Here is a 21,108-nt window from a genome sequence, read left to right as displayed (position 1 = left end):
AGAGAAATGCAAGTTCAATTAATATATATATATTTATATAGATAGATAAACATTAACTTGAAAATAAAAGATGTTATTAAATGTTAGTTTGAGTGCCTAGTCAAGGGTGCCCAAACTTTTTCCAAAGAGGGCCAGATTTGATGAGATGAAGTGGACATGTGTGAGGGCTGACAAAGTTGTAAAGTTGTTGCCCTTTTTTTAGGATTGAAGTTGTTGAGTTTTTTGGGGAATTTTGCCCCAAAGTTGTTCATGTTATGAAACTATGTTGGGAAAGAAAGCTTTGGAACAAACACCTAACTATAGTGAGTAGAATTACATAGTCACCCTCTATCCGAAAGGTGGATAAAACACATTTTTCAAAATGGCATTTTACAATTACATAACACGTCTAAAAGCTCTAATTAAATAAATTTCTCTTCTTAAAGTAACCTGGTGTATTGTGGAATTCAAGCTAAAATATCCAGTTAAGCAATACTAATCCAATAAAGAGCTGATTATTCCAAGCCAGGTATTTAAGGGGGGGAAGTACTCAGTTCCAACTATCTATCTATCTATCTATCTATCTATCTATCTATCTATCTATCTATCTATCATCTATCAGTCATCTATTTATTTATTGCAGAAGGCTGGAATGCATGCAGCACTTCACCCAACAGATAGAGCTGCATTGTTTGAGCTTTGTTCATACATTGCACTGAACACTGGTGCAAGCTGTCTCTACAAATGCACAAGTTTTTGAGTGAAACAGTATGCAGCTCAAACGCTTGTGTACAGATTGTGCACTCACTGAATGCTACATGTGAGTAACTGTATGAGTGTATAGCTTAACTATTTGTGCACACAGGGTTTGTATACTCTGATTGTATACTCATTCAATGTAACACACGAACTGGAAAAGCGGGAAATTCTAATGTTCAGGAGCATCAGTTGTGTATCGAAGAACGACAGGAGTTATAAATCAGGGTGAAGGACCACACAATGATATAATACACATTTTACAGAACTTTAGCATTAACTCAGGAGAAAATGTTTGGCACTGAATCAAGCACTTACTTGTCTGCATTCTTGCCACTTTTTGATATCAATTTGGAGGCAGAGGTTGCCCTCATTAGTTTATTACGACTCTCTTCTGAACTTTCCCATGCACTGTGTGATTTTTCAAGTGTTGATGATCTCTTTACACTAGAAAACAAGCACATTTTATGTCCGATGTTAAAGCAGGAGTGAATGATGCCACGTAACAATTCGTACTGGAAACACAGCAGCTCAAGCAGCAGCAGATGAAAGAGATGCCAGGCCAGGACATCCTTCAAGCAAATCCAGAAGACCCCAGAAATAAGGATAAGAGAAAGCGATCTAAATGGATGTTTGAAAACCGTCAAAAGGGCAACTTTAAACCTAATCAGTATAATGTTGGAACACTGTCAAGTGCAATGTAAATGCCACTTTTAAAAAAGTATGCGCTATGCTTTCTCATACTTTGCAATCTGCATTTATTATTATTATTATTATTATTATTATTATTATTATTCATGCTAAATATAACAAAGGCTTTCATGGATGAGTAGTCTGATCATCCAATGCACCATCTGCAATTCAAAACGCTGCAAATGCAGATTTATTAAAAGCATGCTTCTAATTTGGTTTGGTTTTAGATTCAGGATGGTTATAGGGGAAGGTGCTAGTTCACATCACAATTCCACAGTTGCCCAATAGACAGCCTAGCAACTTATCCAGTTAAAACAATTTCCGGAAGGATGGTATGCGAAAGCTACCAACGGCAAGTTTATTTCTGCAAGACCTTCAGAAGCTAAAAAGGGGGGAAAGTGACAAAAAAGTTAGGAAGTCAAACATTAGGGGGGGAAAGTGCACACATTTCTTTATGCTTTGGCAGATTAATATGCTAAACCCAAGAACAAATGCCTTCGTACAGCCAAATGCCAGACAGGAGAACAGACCAAAGTCCACTTTAGGTTTGTGCAAGATAACAGAGAAAGAGTTTATGAAAGACTTAAACATGCATTAGTTGGGGCCATATCAAACACTATGCTTTTCCTACGCAGGAAGCATTGCCATTTAGAGGAAAAACACACAAGCCGGATGTGTGGCAATTACAAGTTTATCTACTTTGCTATGTGTCCAGGTACCGGGAAATGATATGTGGCTGCAGCGTCCCAGCAGGTATACATATGCAGAAAGAGTCACAGGTATACAAAGGCTTCAGTTCAAAGGTGCTCTGGCATAAGCAGACATTTCCACTCACGCAAAATACCCTCTTTTATGCTGAAGCCTGCAGGGCCCCATCTCACGCTGCTGGGGGTCCTCAGACCTTCAACACGGGCTTTTCAAGGAATGCAGAATGATGCAATGAGAAGGAAGGGGCAGGAAAGACCAGTATAGTGAGAGGAATTCTGCTTATGTGTCTTAGGAGCCAAGCAGTGCAGGAAAGTTTATAATAATTGAATTAACTTTGAAGTAAGAATTTCTGGAATCTCTCCCCACTCCCCCTTTTGGAAGTATGACTGATACAACCATATTCTTGAAATCCTTTGTTAAGGGAGAGTTAAAGTTATTTCCCCCCCACCCCCTTGATCTTGAAGCACCTTCCACCAAGTTAAATGAATTTTAGAATTTCTGCTTTAATTCATGTAACTCTTATCGTATGTTTTTCGACAACTCTTAACTGCTGGTGTGGTTGGTTGTTCTGTGTAAAGAATTTAAGTCTGATTTTAGCAAGAGATTTTAAGGGTTATTTATCTGGCGCTGCTCTCAGTAACGGACCATATTCCTTTGCGTTTGGAAGGTCCCAGATTCCAATGCCTGGCATCTTTAATTAACATGACTGGGTAGCAATTAATGGAACAGAACTTTGCTTAAGGCCCCTGAGAGCCTATGACACAATACTGGCCGTATACACACCATACACTTAAAGCACACTTATTCCCTCACATAATCTTGGGAAGTCAATTTGCTCCTCTCAGAGCTGCAATTCCCAGCACCTTTAATGAACTACAGTTCCCAGGATTCTTTGGCAGGAAAATTGTGTGCTTTAAATTTATGATGTCTACGCAGCAATGAAGGAGATGGTCAGGCAGCTGGTATTTGATTCAATTATTCAACTGAACTGGATTCAATTATCCAATTCTGGAGTTGTTTTAGGGTACTAAAATTTGATATATTCTGAAGGTAAGGTTTAATAGTCGTGACCTGCGATGGGGTTTCTCTCTCTTGAAAAAGAACGGCAAGATAGAATAACAACAACCACTGTATCTGAATAATTTTGGAGACCGTTCCAGCTGCTACTTTCATTTGCGAAAGGATTATTGTTTCGTTTTTATCTTTTATGTATATTTTTTGTTAAAGTTTTTCTTGGTTTAGAAAAGTACATGCATTGTCTTTTTTCAGGTTGTACAGTCTGTTTCTGTTTATATTCAGTTTATATAGTTATTGCTCAGAAGCACTGAGAATTTTTATTCCAAGGACATAGCAGTTCATTCTTTCCCAGCTTTATTGTTCTCTTCCAGAGAGTTTGTGCCCCAGAACTACAAGTGCACTGTGGGTGCTGCTTGTTGTTTCTGCGCTCTGCCCTAACCTTACTGAGAACCCACTGCTCAGCGATAGATCACATGCTCTGCCTGCAGAAAATCTCGGGTTCAATCCCTGATATCTCCAGCCAAAAGAGTCTGGTAGCAGGGGCTATATCAAACACTATGCTTTTCCTACGCAGGAAGCATTGCCATTTAGAGGAAAAACACACAAGCCGGATGTGTGGCTGGATGTGAGAAAGACTTCTGTCTAAGACTCTGAAGGACCTCTGCCTGGAGAACCAGATACTGGACTGGACAGTCTGACCCGGTTGGTGTAAGAAACTCCCCGTGTTTGTACAGCAGCAAGCAACATCTGAATTTATAAGCTGATGAAAAAGGGATAACAAAAGCCCAGTGCACTGGTCTAGGGGTGCCTCTGCATTGTCCCTGTTCTCCCAGCACCCTGTGGGGAATGGTGCAGGTACTGGCAGAGACTTCAGACAGGAATTTATATCCCATCTATCCATTGAACAGTCCTGTGCAGAGGTCCTAATGCACACATCATCCAGCCATGAACTCATTTTCTTATGCTGCTTGGTTTAGAGGTGTGAAATAGCATCCAGTACCACCCTGATGCAGCACTTAAGGGCTCTTTTACACACGCGCAGAAAGATCGTGGGTGGTTTTGTTACAGGCAGCGTTGTTGCTCAATTAACGAATGGTCTTTGTTCTATTTTCTGGTTTACGGCAGGCGTTTATGTGTCATATTTATATTAATTACCTTAATGGATTGCAGCCTAAAACCTAATGTAATTGCTTGAGATACAAGGGAGTTCTCCAGGGCGCAAGCCTGTGCAGTGTGCATGGAGGTCCTAGGCTGCCCAGATAACAAGATCCCCCTTCTCAGCCTCGCTAGTGTGGTCCAAAGGAAAGCAGAGCAATATGCTGGGCACCGGTTTGGTTGACTGAGTTGCCAGAAGGAGGCATACAGTTAATCTAGGTGTAAAGAACTGGATATTGTTGGTGAACAGAGGAAGGGGCCACTGTGCACCCATGCAGAGACTGAAAAAGAAGGCAAAGCAACACACTGAAAAGCTGTTTGAGAAGCAAGGAGCCAAAATTAAAGTTTGCAAACTATACCAAGCAGACCCGAGATCTATTAGTATGCCATCACGCACAGGCAGCACAAAGTATTAGTTAGATATGTTTACAGAAACTATGGAACGCATTTAGATTCAAATGTAATCGTTGCAGATTTCTGTTATGGCCATAGACGTGAATGCTGGGCTCAAGCTCATTAAATTGAAAGTGTCTCTACCGCAAAAACAGGTTGTATCAAGGGTGGTTGGGTAGAGGCTGATACAGTCAGAGTAGGTGGCAGCAGTGGCTGGTGGGACTGCATCACGGCTTCTTACTAGGATGCAGCGGGGCAAGGCAGCAGGAAGGCAGGCATGATGCCTATGTGCCAGTGGGAGCTCTGGATGGGCTCGGCCAGTATGTTTGCACCATGATGGCTTCCCTGATGTGCCAGCTCTTGCCCTCCACATCCTCATTAAATGAAGAATTCAGTTGAGTGGCCAAATGCCACTGAGAGTAGGGAGTCCACGCTCAACAGGGCTGTTTGGGTCAGCCCCATCACTCTCACATGAATATCCCCTTCTCATGCCAGATGTTTCACTGTAGTATAAAGCCCTGGGGTTGGGGCTCAGAAGTGGACTTGTGGGGGACAGCTACTCTCTGGCAAACAGTGGAATACCATTCCTTTGAAAAGAGGAAAGGGAATATCTATCCTCATTTGGCTGGTTCACATGTCACTTTAAACCATGGCTTTGAGTTATGCTCACGGCCTGGAATGGGCCTGCTCCATGGACTCATTTCTGCCCCCCTCTCGGCTCAGGTTCTAGTGTCATTTTCCACAAAACCTCCCTAGCCATTAGACATGAACCAGGGATTGTGCTTCATCAAAAGCCACCTTTATAAAGCCATGGTGTGCAGCTAAGCTGTTTTGAAACTGACCAGAGCTTGTCATAAACCAGGACCCCTGGTTCCAACAAGCCAGGATTCATGAAAAGTGAACCTAAACTCTGAAGTAGTCCATTTCCCAGGGACTGGAGCTGGGGGCTGCGGAGCGTCATTGTCAGAGAGACAACATGTGTGTCTGAGATTCTCCTAAACCTTCTTCCAGCTCACACATATGCTGTGCCACTAAAAGCATGGTTTAGCACCATGTGCAAACCAACCGGTTATGTTAATCTTTTGGAAAATGGTTTTATAAAAGACATAGGCATGCTTTTAATTGGGAGCAAAGCGCAATGTTAGTATCGTTGCAACCACTTCCTAGCTGTGTACTTGGGTACTTAGGAAACCTTTTGCCTGGAGCAGAGCTCTTGACTTCTGGGGTCTGCCTGTGTGTTGGGAGAGTCTGTGCAGAGGGCTGGGGAGAAGGTGAAGGTGATGCTTGAGTTTGTGGGTTTTGATCATTAGAATGAGAGTCCTCTTTTTTCTCTGTTTGTCCGTGAAGTTTTTCCTTCCTTTTTTCTGTACCACTGAAAAACAAAGTATAAGAAAGAGGTAAAGATTGTATTTTTAAAATGAACGCAAAATGGAGAAAAGCGAAAGGGGAAGAAAACCCAAAACAATGAAAACATTTGTGCAAAAGAAATAATATGTCAGGTTAACGGCTACAGAAACCAAATATGCAATTCATTTTCTTCATAAACAGCTTGCTTTAAGATCTTTTATTTATCTACCAAACATAAAAAGTGGCTCTATTTTAGATTATATAAATCATCTGAAACTCACAAGTATAGGTTGTTATGTGCTGTACAGTGGTGCCCCGCAAGACGAATGCCTCGCAAGACGAAAAACTCGCTAGACGAAAGGGTTTTTCGGTTTTGCGTTGCTTCGCTAGACGAATTTCCCTATGGGCTTGCTTCGCAAGATGAAAACGTCTTGCGCTTTTTTTTTAAAGCCGCTTGAAGAGGCGAAGTTGTGACAGACCATGCTTCGCAAGACGAAAAACATCGCAAGACGAAAAGACTCGCGGAACGAATTATTTTCGTCTTGCAAGGCACCACTGTATTGGTGTTCACATATTATTATTATTATTTTGCAAAAAGCAAGCAGTTGCAACAGAGTAGTTTTTATGTCTAATATATTTCTAAATCATCAAAATTATATGTCCTCACCTTCTGTAGATGCACATTTAGTGTTCTGAAGAATAAACTAGAGCTTTGGTCTCATTGTTTAAGAAATAAATGCACCCCCAAATTTATCATGCATATTTCTTTTCCTTAAGAATTTTTTGAAGGATTGAATCCAATGGTTTCCTTTCTGCTGATGGAAGGCTCTTTGATCCAACAGGGATCATCCAACAGCAGAACAGCGAGGAGGAGATTTCTGGCCCTGCAGCCCCCATGCTATTTCCTTAGCTGTTCCCACAGGATATCTGAACCACCTGCAGCAGATTTTGGAAGTCTATGGAAAGCTGAAAGCTGAGGAGGGATTGGTAAAAAAAATGTCCCTCCCCATTCTGCTGATGGAAGACTCCATTGGACCAAAATAACTTCCATCAGCAAAAGCGATACTGTTGGATGCAACTATAGTTTACATTTTTGAAAAATAAAGTTAAGAAGAGGGGGGGGGGTAAACCACTGCTGCAATTAACTTTCAACTTTTTCCAGGATCTCTGACAAAGCAATATTGTATGGAAAAACAAACCGTAGGAAATGTCTTACCACTAGAGAAAACAACTTTGAAGTTTATTATTATGACAGATGTATTGGCAGCCCTTGCTTGCTGGTATTGTGACAGTCATCATGCCAGTTATCCTACAGTGAATCAAATATTGTCTTTCTTTCTTTTTTGTCTCTTCCAGGGTAGTTACATCCTGAATCAAGACTCGTTTGGAAGTGACAGCTAGACTTCAAAAGGAACCACTGATGTTCTGCTTGCTATTAAAACATGTTACAAATATTGATGATTTAAGCAGCATTTCTACTAATATGGCATATATGGGGAATATTAGATTCAGCATGCATGAGCTAAGATCATTAACTCCTGGGGCAGAGATGGGAAAACTGGTCCTTGTGATGTCATTGGACTACAAATCCCACCTTCCTCGATCACTGGCCATTCTGGAAGGCCACAGGTTCCTCATCTCTGCTATACTGCGAAACTATCTTATTCCACCATGGATAGAGCAATGAACTTTCAAAGAACAGCAATTTGGACTTATTTGCACATACAACAACACAGGCCATTCCTGTAGGTCAAAGGCAGAAGGGATTAAGGGATAGGCTGTATTTAAACCACAAACAATGCAGACATCAACACAACCATCATCATGCAAATGGGCACATGGCAGATATATGGCACAGACCTGCAGAGAAACTGCTTCAGCTTTGTGTCTTTACTAGGAAAAGCCCTGAGATTTTCAAATGCAACAAATAGAAAGCTTTAAAATAAATAAATACGCTCAGAATACCCAGGACCTATAAATATATCAGAATACCACACAAACATGTTTTTGTTAGCTTCTGGCCATCAGGCAAACGGTTAAGAAAAGTAGTTAACTTCAGCTTCTATTATCCTCCCGATCTCTTTTTTTGTCTTGGGCTTTCAATAGACAAAAATGGAAATAATTGGCCCTAAATCAGGAAGCAGGTAAAACAGAGGCAAAACAAAGGGAGAATGAAGGCAGAATAGGCTACAAAGTGATATAGCCAGCCATTTTTTAAAAATTTCTAATAACAGTAGTAATACTTGTAATAGTAGTAGTAACAATAACAATAATAATACCCATGCTGACTACTGACATCAGCCAGACTCTTTTTTTTTGTGTGTGGTGCCTGTAGAATGTAGAAATGTGTTTTAATTTTATCAGTGATTTTATTTATTTTTGGAATGTTATAAACTGCTTTTTTCAATGGTTAATTTTATAGTTTTGTTCTTTTTGTAAACTGCTTTGAGGTTTTTATTACAATCAAGCGGCATATAAATTATTGCGAATTATTCACAAGTGAGGTTCCTGGATGGGTAGGGATTTGAACCCCGCTCTGTGAACTGAGTACAGTGGTGCCCCGCAAGACGAATGCCTCACAAGACGGAAAACTCGCTAGACGAAAGAGTTTTCCGTTTTGGAGGTGCTTCGCAAAACGAATCCCCTATGGGCTTGCTTCGCAAGACGAAAATGTCTTGCGAGTTCCTGTGGTTTTTCTTCCTCCCCCCCTTTTTTCTAAGCTGCTAATCAGCTGATCCGATAAGCCGATAAGCCGCTAAAAGCCGCTAATAGCGCTAATCCGTCAATGGGCTTGCTTCGCAAGACGAAAAAACCGCTAGACGAAGAGAATCACAGAACGGATTCTTTTCGTCTTGCGAGGCACCACTGTACACTCTGATTGTGTTCCACATTTCTCAAGTTTATGTATTTACTGTTTCAAGGACGAGGTGTACCTTTTAGCAGCAGATGAAAGTGTTTCTTTTCGGGCTATTGGTATGGAAGGGCTGTGGCTAGTTTTTCTGCTTCCCGCACTTCCATTAGTGATACAGGACAGGGAGATAGCTTCACGGAGGCCCGGCTGACCTACGAGAAACACAATGAGAAGGTAATTCGTAACAGCCTTCAAAAACATCCCCCACTGACATTCAAATTGTGATTTATCACATTTGAGATTGGCTTTCATAGGACAACAGTGAAGATAAAAAGGCTGCACATCTGGTATATGTGTGGCTGGCTTGTCAGTCAACAACGGTACTTGAGTGGAATCCAAGCAAAACAGCCCTTTGATATCCTTAAAAATCAATAAACCACCATTTGGAAAAACAGTTATAACTTGCTCCCCACACCCCCGTTTTATACAGGAAGCATTTTTCCTTCACACAAAATAAATATCACTTTTCCGCCCACCCAAGCTTTCAACATCGTCATACTCTGCAAAGACTGTGAATACTGTAGAAACAAATAATCAAAATAATAATCAAAACTCTATATATGCATAGTTAACAAAACAAGTAACTTGTAGACCAGAACTTGGAGTGCATTTGTTGTTGTATAAAATACTGAAATGGAAATTTTAACTTTAAAGTTTCTTTCTTTTAACTTCAAAGACTATCATTAGGAATAAAAATAAACCAAATACCATCAGGTTCGTAGATGTCATTTGATTGTTTTGGGTTATTATTTTTAAAGGATCCCCCCATACTCTAGATCAGAGAGCAAGATTACAATTAAAGTGAAGTCTAGGTATACAAATATATTTATATACACACACACACAAAGTCAGACTAAAATGCATCTTGCCCAGCACTGTGACTCCATGGAAGACAGAGTACATTGTCATCTACAGAAAAGATTCCAGGTCTTTGTCATTTTTCCTCTCTTTTCTGATAACTTGGCCTTGCAACTTATTCTTCAAAACCCTCCATGGGTTTTGGCCACCAGATGGCTCTTATTTCATGACCACCATCATTAACATACTGTTTCAGTTTAATAAGATGAGCTACTGTCCATAGCAATATTTTCCCACTGCACACCTGATCATGACAGCTCGCCATTACATTTATTTACTTAATATGGTCTGATGACAATGAATACGTAAGAATGTACACTAATAGCTCGTACTGCCCTGTCTGTTCTATAAGGAGATGGCAACGATATCTAATATATTTATATTTAGTAGGGGGTCCCCAAACTTTCTGAGTCTGGTGGCACATTTGGCAATCTAACAAACTGCTGTGGGCACCATAAATTTCACAGAAGAAAGTTTGAAAGAGAGCTCCCCAACAGGCAGAGCAGCTACACAAAAGACACACAAAAAAGGAGGCAACTCCCCCTCCCTGAACTGGAAATTCAGAAAACCATTTAAAAACTGGGAAGGACCAGGGGCCTTGGCGGGTGCCAAGGGGGTGTCTGTGGGCATTGTGATGCCCACAGACACAATGATGAGAATGCCAGGTACGGAGAATGATGATATTCTTTAAATGTCTAAATGTTACCACTGCACATGGAACATTCTGAAAATAATTTAACAGCTCTGATGTGTACTCAGTCACTTGGGCTCAGACATTGCTCAATGAGAACAGGAATTGCCCTGGCCACTTCAGAGCGAAAGCAACTTCCTTTTGCACGCAGCAACCTGAGGAAATTTTGGCTGGGTGCCATCGAGTACTATTAACGAAACTATTTCTGAGATCCTTCCCAGGGATCAGAAAGGCAGAAACTATATCTGAGACGCTTCATTCGCCCTTGAACTGTAGGTGAACTCCCTTCCATTCTGCATTACCATAATAGATCAATACCTCAGAGGCTGCCAGTTCTATGGAGTTGTGAATGGGAGGGACACAACTACCACAGCTCTAAATTTCCTGCCAGACAGAAAGAAAGAAAAAACATGCTTTCAAATTTCACAGGAAATAGATAAATTCAGAACCGAAACAGGCATTTATCAGATGTTCAAGAGGAATAAAATTTGCTTTGATGAAAGGAAAGAATTGGGGTGGGGGAGATGTCAATGTTTTCCCCTTTCATTTATCCTAAAATCACTAGCATCCATATAAACTGAAGAATAAAGGCTTCCTGATTGGGGAGAGGCTTCTAAGGTTGCTCAGCTAAACATCCTTACAAGCCCCCATCTGACCTTTATGTTAAATACGTGAGAGATGGGAATGGAGTGGGAGAGACCAGTAGGCATTATAATTTTGGGAGGGGGAAGGGCTGGTACACGAGCTCCCTGCCTCCCACATCAATTTTCCCCTCACTTGGTCACACTGAATTACCTGAAAAGGGCTAAATTTGTGTTGCAATGACATTCAACAGAACAAATTGTCCTGGGTGATAGATTTTACTTACTGGATGCATAAAAGGTAGCGTTGTGTGATTTGTTTGCAAATACAGTGGTACCTCGGGTTAAGTACTTAATTCGTTCCGGAGGTCCGTACTTAACCTGAAACTGTTCTTAACCTGAAGTACCACTTTAGCTAATGGGGCCTCCTGCTGCTGCCGTGCCACCGGAGCATGATTTCTGTTCTCATCCTGAAGCAAAGTTCTTAACCTGAAGCACTATTTCTGGGTTAGCGGAGTGTGTAACCTGAAGCGTATGTAACCTGAAGTGTATGTAACCCAGGGTACCACTGTATTTGTTTATATTTCTAGATGGCCCTTCATCCAAAGGTTTCCAGGAAGGCGCACAACAGGACCATCAAGAAGGTTGGACAAATTCATGGGGGATTAAGGCTATCACAATGGCTTCTAGCCACAATGACTATGCTCCATCTTCATGGTCGGAGTTGCTGGAAACTACAGAAAGGACAGTGATCTTCCACTCAAGTTCTACTTGTAGGCATCTGGATGACCACTATGAGAACAGGATGCTGGAATAGATGAGCCATTGGGCTTGATCCAACAGACTCTGGATGGAAGGTGGGGAAGTTCCAAGATGAGAAGCATGATCCAAGGATGCTGAGATCCAAGTCATTATTCTAAAGGGGATTTTCAGGTAAGAAGGTGCTCTACACCTGGCTAAGCTCTGTTGAGTGTCAGCAGCATTCATACAGACAAATCAGCCCTCTGGAATGATATGTTACATGACATCAATATTACAATGTCTTGGTGACGCTTTCCATTTGCATTAGTCACTACAAATGACCATGTGCATCTATCATAGAATCATAAGTGTTGGAAAGGACGCTGAGGACCCTCTAGTCCCTGCAAATGCAGGAATATTGCAGCTGTTCCTTACGAGGATTAAAACTGCAACCTTCACCATGCTCTGAGCAATCCAGCTTGTGTAACCACTGCAGGGGGTGTTTATGAAAGTCAATATGGAACTTAGTTATCTCAAACAGCCCTAACGCAGTAACATTTTTGCATTTACTATACATACAACCATCTGATTTTATGCTGCATGTAAATTGCCAAACCAGAACGAACCATTACAGCTAGACTAGCTCTCGGACTTATCTTTTGGCTCAGGACAGGAGCCAGATGCAAGCTGAATGTAAAATGAGATCCTGTGTTTGGGCAATGAGGATTAGAGCCAAACTGCTGGAGATCAAAGTAGTGAAAATGTCTTCCACAGATAATGGATTCCACCTCCATTCTGATAATTTTCATAGAATAATATCTGCCAAGCTTGAGAGACCCCTTTCATTAAAAACCTGTCAAGTATGTGTGTGTGAATGAAAGATAACATAGATTTAGACAAAGCCCTCTTTAAACCTTTTATGTTGCTCCTACAGGCACATAATCAGAGAACAGAAATGGCTAGAGAAAGATTAAGGCTAATTTTGTTGCAAGAATGCATGAACATTGCTCTTTGGGAAACAGAACATTTGTGGGTTCCGCTGGGCTTTGCCTTTGTCCTCACAAAAAATCCAGCTTCTCAATTACCTTATAGTTCCTTTAAGCTCTTAAAATCTATTTCACAATGTGCTTTTCCCTACCTGCCCCATTTCCCCTCTCAGTTTAGAAAAGAGTTAACACTGTGCCTGCAATGGCAGTTTTAATTATCTGTAAGAAAAGAGGGATCTGCCAGTCTGAAATTTGGCACGTTTGATGCTATGGAAGGTAAGGCGATGTGAAATGTTCCATGTCAATAAATGAAAAGCACCAAAAATAACAGACATCATTTAGTTGCCTCTTATACTCCCCCTGAAATTAAGTACAAAGAAAAGCAACAAAAAGGAACATTGAAGACAAATGGAATTTATCATGAAATGAATATAACTGTAAGGAATGAACAATAAAAACAGTAAAACTACCAAAACGTTCTTTTTCCACAATCCTTTTTGCAAAGAGATAAAATAAATAAATACTGTTTGTTTGTTTCTTTTTCACAGTCTGAACTAACCTGAATCTTACAATCTTCACTCTAGAACAACTTGAGAATGTTTGCACCCAGAGAAGAACTTGCAGGCTACAAGCTGTTATGGGTAGCACTGGTTGCCATTAGAGAACAACGGTGAATATGCATTTTTAGATACACAGAAAAATTACAGACAGGAGGACTACAGGGTACGTTAGAAAGCTACTATGAGAACCCTTGGAAGCTTTAAGACAGCTCAGTGCCACGGGACTGGAAGAAAGATCAAGAAGAGTCGGGATAGAACTGACAGAGATTAAGGGAACCGGGTGGTCATACATAATGAAGGTGAGGCAAGAAAAGGGAAATAAAGCTGTCAGTACCTCGTGGCTACGCACTAAATGACTTTATTAAAAACCAAACCTCACTTTTCATACCCTAAAGCTTCCACTTTGCTACAAATCTGCCATCCAAATCCCCAACTGCCCTGATACGTAACATATGTTATAAATATGGCTATTACTATACTTTAATAATTCTTTAGCGCCAATGCACATGCATAATAGTAACATTGCATTCCTTAATGAAAAACTGCTACACCAAAAGTATATTCGGGGGTGTAAAATGTACTTGTTTGCTTTCCTTAATTAATGTTTACAAATCCACAAACTCAATGCACGGGGTGGGATATGAGATTCTCTAGCTTTATCATAAAGTAAGTATGACTGTACTGCTCCAGCCTATGATTCATAATTTCTGATATGCTGTCTACCATGAGTGGCTGATGGTCCAACCAACCCCACAGATTAACTAAAAATATTAGCACTGTTCATAAGAAGCACATGTTCCATCAGAGCATGAACAGATCAGCCATACTGACTAGCTTTTACTAGCAAATGCTAGCTTGCCTCACCTCCTGATGCCTACACATTTAGCATGTCTGCAATGTGGAAGCTTTCACATATACAGCTGTATGCATGACGGTGTCCACAAAATCTGGAACCCTTCTAGATTCCAGAAGACTTTGCACAGATACCTGCACTGTGCACTCAGACATCAGGGGGCACTGTGCATGACATACGGTTAAGATAGTTGGTGTGATCCTGTCAGTTGAGAGAGTGAGAGTTTTGTAGGGACAGGGTCTGTCAGGTCTGTTATTTTCTTTGTGACATGCTTCACAACACTCAATTTTGTAGGCACATAAACTGTTGATTAACTTGTCTGTTTCATATCATCTCCCCACCCCAACTCCCTATCTGAACTTGATGGCCTCTATATGTGTGTTAATGCAAAACTCATCCTATGAATAATTTTTAAAAACAAAAATTGAAGCATCTTTCACATTTAATCAGAAGTCCATCATTTTACTCATAATTCATACTCGCTGAAAAATATAATCAAGGGAATTTTTTTATTACGTTCACAAATAATTTCTTCAAAAGGGAAACAAATGTAGGCTCTTCTACATTAAAATAGAAACAGCAGCTGTGAGTAAGTGGGAATGAGAAGCGCTTCCGCTTTTCATACTTCCTGGGCAGTGTCCAAAGCATCTGGTATCCACTTATCTCTCCATGTCATTACAAAAGAAATCCAAAGAGAAGCACTCTGGCACTATCCATCCCATTGCTTCTGGGAGCATCTCTGAAGCCACTAAATGGCCACCGACCTCTAGCATCTAGGAGCAGTTAAGAATAAAATATACCACCAGTAATTCTCCATTGCAAGATCCATTTGCAATGAGTGGCTTTAACCAGCTTCTCAAATCCAACACAGGTCAGATCAAGAAATGCTTGCATAAAACCTCCCTGTGCATTATTTACGGAATTCTTTAGAAAATACTGGGGAGTTTCCAAAAATCTGTGCAAAATCCTTTCCCTCTCATCAATTTAAATGTTAGCAAAATGCTAATTCTGAGTGACTGCTTAGAAAATAATTAAACTCAATGCAGAAGACAACCAGGGGTTCCCCACAAGGGTGAGGAGGCAGGTTCAAGACTCCTCAGTTTCTTCCCTTCTAAACTTTGAGGAAGTTCTATCTTCATCTGAAACCGGGGTACGCACCCTGGTTAAGAATGAAAACTCTGGTTAGCAATAGCCAGTGTGGTGTAGTGGTTAAGAGCGGTAGGCTTTTAGAAGACATCTGAAGGAAGCCCTGTTTCGGGAAGCTTTTAATGTTTGATGTATTATAGTATTTTAATATTCTTTTGGAAGCCGCCCAGAGTGGCTGGGGAAGCCCAGCCAGATGGGCGGGGTATAAATAATAAATTATTATATTCTCGTAATCTGGTGAACCGGGTTCGATTCCCCGCTCCTCCACATGCATCTGCTGGGTGACCTTGGGCCAGTCACACTTCTTTGAAGTCTCTCAGCCCCACTCACCTCACAGAGTGTTTGTTGTGGGGCAGGAAGGGAAAGGAGAATGTTAGCCGCTTTGAGACTCCTGAAGGGGAGTGAAAGGCGGGATATCAAATCCAAACTCTTCTTCTTCTGGTACAGCCTTTGTACTGATAAGGCAATGTTAAAGCACATAAAGAAAGGAAACTGAACAACAGGAAGGGGAGAGATCTTTTCATTTTAAAACCGCAATTTGCAGGGGGGTAAATCTGCACCATAAATCATTACTCAAAAAAGGTTTTGGTTATTTGTCAACATATTCCCCAAATCAACATGTAAAGATTCTGTTTCTAGCTGATATTACAGGAAATTCTCTAAAAAAAAGAAAGAAAAGAAGGGGGGAGCCATCTAGTTTCAAAGTCGCTACAAAAGTTGTACATTCATTCAAATGTAAACTGAACCCTGGCTGTACTTCTCCTGTAAGACAATTCCATCCAGCTGTGACACACATTTGCATCTCCAGAAACGGTGCTTATGTGGGAGACAGATAACATATCACATTCTTATACTCTCCTATTCTCCGCACACAGAGCGCAAAGAATTTTTCGCCATTAGAGATTCCATCTAAGCCAACTCTCAGCTCTTTGCCTCCACGTTCAGCAAGAGAGGCTGGTCCATTTATCTTCCTCTGGGGTCAGATGCATTACGCTAGGCTTTCAGCCTGGAAGCAGCTTTTTCAGAGGGGGCGCAGTAGCCTTCATCTTGCCCTTCAAATGCAGGCTTAATCCAAGCAGTCTCTAACTAGTGCCATTGTGTGTGCTGTGGACATGTCTTTGCAGTCCGGGCCTGCAGTCTTATGTTACATATATTTTGACACCCTATGAGGTCCTAATGCATTTCCCAGACACCAGCTGTGGTGCAATCTATCTCGTTGGCAGCCACAAGCGCCAGAGTATACCTTCCTCCTCCTTCTCCTCCTCCGCTGCTTTCAGGTTGTCGTTTTCTGGCATACTATGCAAGTGCCAACATTTTGTAGTGTGAAGGGAAAAGTCATGAAATGCTGACATTCCGAGACTTTCCAGAAGGCAAAACATCCTAGCAGGAACAAGAGATGCTGCTGATCTGCCTCTCCGTTTGTCCCACTGCATAATGCACACCTGCATGAACCTCTGCTGGTAGGGATATATAGGAACCTATCATGTGTAAATAATTTCTTCATGAAAAAATACTACAAAAAAGTACACCTGTGGAAGGTCGGAGTTCAAAATTGTTTATTTCATTTATATCCTGCCTCTTCTCCAAGAAGCTCAAGGGGGCGTACGCAGTTCTCCTTATTTTATCCTCACAACAACCCTTTGAGGTAAGTTAGGCTGAGAGGTAGCGACTGTTCCAAGGCCCCCCGTCAATTTCAAGGATGAATGGGGATTCGAACCATGATCTCCCAGCTCCTGTTCCAACACTCTAACTGCTACAACACACTAGCTCTTAAATACCTATTAAGAGATCACCTTGTGGTTTTAATCTAAGTGCAAATTTAGAAGACTAAAAGGCACCCCAAATCCAGGATCATTTCCAGATTATAAACTTGATTTTTCAAGGGGATTAACACCCCATCCAAAATAAAGGGTTTAAGCAAAAGGAGAACAGGGGGTGGGGGGTGAGATTGGACAAAGAGCGGAAGTCCCATTGCACAGACAGAAATCCTTGTGCTAATTAGTTTTATCCATTAAAAGTCATCCCAAAACAAATCCAGAATCTGCCTCTCTTCTAACCAGGAGCACCTGTTTTGTCTGGAATAAGCTTCAATTTATTAGCACTCATTCAGCTCCTTGCCCTCTTCCAAGACACTTCGCTTCCCTGACACAGATGAAAAGGAGTAACAGAGATGCATGTCATCTGCACATTGATAGCAATGTATTTCAATTACACTTACTTAGGCTTATTTGCAAGCTCAGTTACACATTAGGTCTTCGTGGAAAATGTGAAGAAAGCAAGACAGGTGTTCTGGGAGACAGTTCCAAGCGTACAGGCAGCAAGAAAGAAAAGTATGAAGCCTTTTGGCGGAAGAAAGAGATCCTCAGCCACTGGAGGATGGTAGAACTGGAGGAGAGAAGCTCAGGTGCAGGGATATATTGGGATGCAAGGGCTGAGAGACTTGGGTCAAGACCATGGAGAACTCTGAAGGCAAGGACATGGGGGATTGTGCTGGATCCAGATGACAGAAATCCAGTGAAGGCATTTAAGACAGTGTGTCGTATGATCAAAGAAAAAAGAGAGGTCTCTGCAAACTGTTTTTTTAGGACAGCGCTGGATAGAAGGGGAGGGACCAGGATGAAACAATGAAAGAGAATAACAAGGAAAGGAAAAGATTACTGTAGTCTAGGTGCTAGGATGCCAGAGTTTTTGCTGAGGTGACTGAGAAAAAGGGCCATATTTTTGCAGTGCTGTAAAAGGAAGAAGCTACACGTTTTGGCAACAGACTGGATATGGGTAATGAAAGCAAGAGAGAGAAAGCAATCAAAGCTAAAGTCAAGGCTGTGTGCTTGTTCCACAGGGTGGATGCCAAGGAATTGATAAAGAATGTGCACAGGAGAAGAAGGCTTGGGAGAAACTAAGGGAAGCTCAGTCTTGCACAGATTGCATTTGAGACAACAACAAAGCAACAAAGCAGAAATACCAGAGACGTAGAATTGGGGTGAGGGGGATAATTTGGGTTAGTGAAAGAGAGAGCAGTAGACCTGGATGTCAACTGCATGCAGGTGGAACTGAAAAGTCATGGGATTTGAGAAGGACACGGAAGACAAAATGTACTTAAACAAACAGAGGGTGAAGACAGATTAATTAAAATTATTTCAGCATAACAAAACAAGACAACACTCAGTACTGAAAAAAAATCACCCCTAAAGAAACAGACTTTGAGTCTTCAGCATATGATGAAACAATCCTTCAGTATGAATGAGGAAATAAAACTGAACTTAGCACTTTGTTCCTTCCATATTTGTTTGTTCGTCCCAACATTCCAGTTCAGTACTTCACAGAATGCATACACATCCATTTTAAGGCAACCGATAAAAGAGAAGAAAGGAAACGGAAACTGTAGGTTTCTGGTTTGCATATGCAGATTTCTGCATCCTTAGGAAACTTGTAGAATAAACAAAGCTGTGCAACTGTTGATGCAGTGAAACACAACGTGCTGAATAAAAATCCACGCTTCACCAAACTGGTGCCTCCAGATGTTGTTGGACTACAATCCCTATAACCTTTGACCATTGCCATGCTGACAGGGACTGATGGGAGTTAGAGTCTTGCAACATATTGAGCACACCAGACTGGGGAAAGGCAATTTAGACCAAGTTTCTGACATTCAGAAATGTGACGTTTGTACATGTGAAATTGACCGTAATTGATGTACCTTCCAACTGGTTGATTGACAAGAGATAAGTGGGCATTGTAGGTAGACTCACAGAGTACCTGCAGATTATCTTGGGCTGTACAGCCAATCCAAAGAGTTTAAAGGGCCCTCTGTTGCCCTGCAATGTTCAGTCAATGAGGTAAATGACTGGTCTAGACTCTAGACAATACACTCAGCCACGATGGTAGCTTGAACCGTGGCCAGGCCACCAAGATTCCCCAAACTGGACTTGGGTAACTGGCTAATCATGCATGAATCACTTTGAAATATTGCTGGACCTAGACCAACTCCTGTGATTTGCCGGACAGTTTTCTGGAAGCTCCCCTCCCCTCCAAATTAATGTTCTGTTGCACGATTTCTGCTTCCAATTTTTTAATATATATTTTCAGTTTAAATGCACAATGGCTGAAGTGGTTTCCATTGATAATGTGCAAGTAATAACAGCTGCTTCAGAATCTTCAAGTATCTTTCCTGGTCACAGTATTTGAACCTTATTTTGTTTAGGTACAGTAGTAAAATCTACACCAATAACTGAATTGACCTTTTCTGTTTATGTGTTTTCCGGGGTGGAGTGGAGAGGGTATTATCAATTTTGAATCCATTCAGTTTTCTCTAGTTTTCTTCAAATAAATATTGTTTCTACATAAGATGACCCAAAATTCACAATGACATTTGGATAAATTAAAATGTGCTTGCTTCCAGAAATAATTTTTGCTGCATTGATGCTGCAGAAGATAAAATTCTTCTTTTACTGAGACTTTCAGAAAAAAACCCCATCTGCTTTTTAAGGATCTAATAGAAACAGAATTGTCAGTTCTCTCTTGAACTCTTTTTTTTCCTGAAGGCTTGCCATGAGCATTGCTGGCCACAGGAATTATATTTCTTCCAATCAGCCAAATAGCATGGCTGGTTTTTAAAGCAGTCTGAGATAAAACCTGTCTTCTCTTTTTTTGCTCCTTTGGGCATCATGCCAAACCATGGCAAAGGAATCTTAAGTATGGTTGCCATGACTGACATCTGAACTGACAAACTGTAGACACAGCCATAATTATGTCTCTATGGTACAGCTGTTTCTGCAGGCAGAAGAGCTGAGCAGACGGAAAACCAAAACAGACAAACAGTTCAAAACTCTGGTTTGTCTTATAGTTTGGAAATACAAATCATGGTTTGGGTTCTAAACTATGGTTCATGTAAACCATGGCTTGGTGTGATGTCTGAACTGAGCTCTTGTGTTGCTACAAGAAGTTGCCAGAACAAGGACCATATGCAGAATGAATATAACATGAACAACACGTGAGTGGCTTTGCAAGCAAGGCATTCATGTAAAGACAATTACATTTAAAAACCAACACCCAAGTAGCATTCAGCCTTGCATATATTATATATTTTAATTGTGGCCCACAGTGCTGAATGGGCTTTCCACACAAGATTACTTCATGCTACCCATCTAATTCTTAAGACCTTGAAACAGCCTGCTGCTCCTGTAATTAATGGCCCAAACATTTATTATGCTTTTCTGCTTTGGAATAAGAATTTCTGTGTAACTGCTGCCAATAACAAAAGGCACTAGAATGCTGCTAATGGCTCTTAAAACAACAATTTTGCTTTTATAAATGCCATCTTGCTTCATGTACTTGTCATGGATCCTCTTATAATATCATCTTACTTCATCAAAAGCATTTTCTGGGTGGGATTACAGCCTTCAGCCAACTCATTATATTCATTCTGTTTGGCCTGCTTTAAACTAGATGCAAAGTACTTTTAAATAACCATTTCCCCCTCCCCCACACATAATAGCTTAACTCCTTGATCAAAAGAGATACTTTAAATAATGCTGTGGCAAAACCCACACATTCATGAAACTGTGAATGGAGGGCTGTTTCCTTCCCTCCCACTTTCGTGAGGGCAGGAGGGCAGAACTACAGTGAAACGTTTTCAGGGAGGGGTTCCTGGAATCATAAAAGCGCCTGCTGGATCAGGCCAATGGCCCATCTAGTATCACATCCTGTTCTCACAGTGGTCCCTCAGGTGCCTGT

General features: G+C 41.1%; 1 protein-coding gene across 8 annotated transcripts in view; it reads right to left on the bottom strand.

The window, feature by feature from the left end:
- EML4 (EMAP like 4) overlaps positions 1 to 21,108 on the bottom strand; it is a 159,378-nt gene that overhangs the window by 48,302 nt on the left and 89,968 nt on the right. For 4 of the 8 annotated variants that reach the window (XM_083494222.1, XM_083494221.1, XM_083494223.1 and 1 more), the window contains exons 3-5: positions 8,982 to 9,111; positions 5,894 to 6,073; positions 1,054 to 1,182 (exon numbers count right to left, since the gene is read on the bottom strand). In XM_083494222.1, coding sequence (XP_083350348.1) covers positions 1,054 to 1,182; positions 5,894 to 6,073; positions 8,982 to 9,111 — 439 coding nt within the window. The remainder of the gene's footprint in view (positions 1 to 1,053; positions 1,183 to 5,893; positions 6,074 to 8,981; positions 9,112 to 21,108) is intronic. The other 4 variants (XM_083494226.1, XM_083494227.1, XM_083494224.1 and 1 more) reach the window with 1 other exon arrangement.

The sequence above is a fragment of the Podarcis liolepis genome, assembly GCF_965112155.1.
Source record: "Podarcis liolepis genome assembly, chromosome: 3".
NCBI lineage: Eukaryota > Metazoa > Chordata > Lepidosauria > Squamata > Lacertidae > Podarcis > Podarcis liolepis.
Note: the sequence above shows the minus strand (reverse complement) of the source record. Positions and strands in the feature narration are given on the sequence as shown.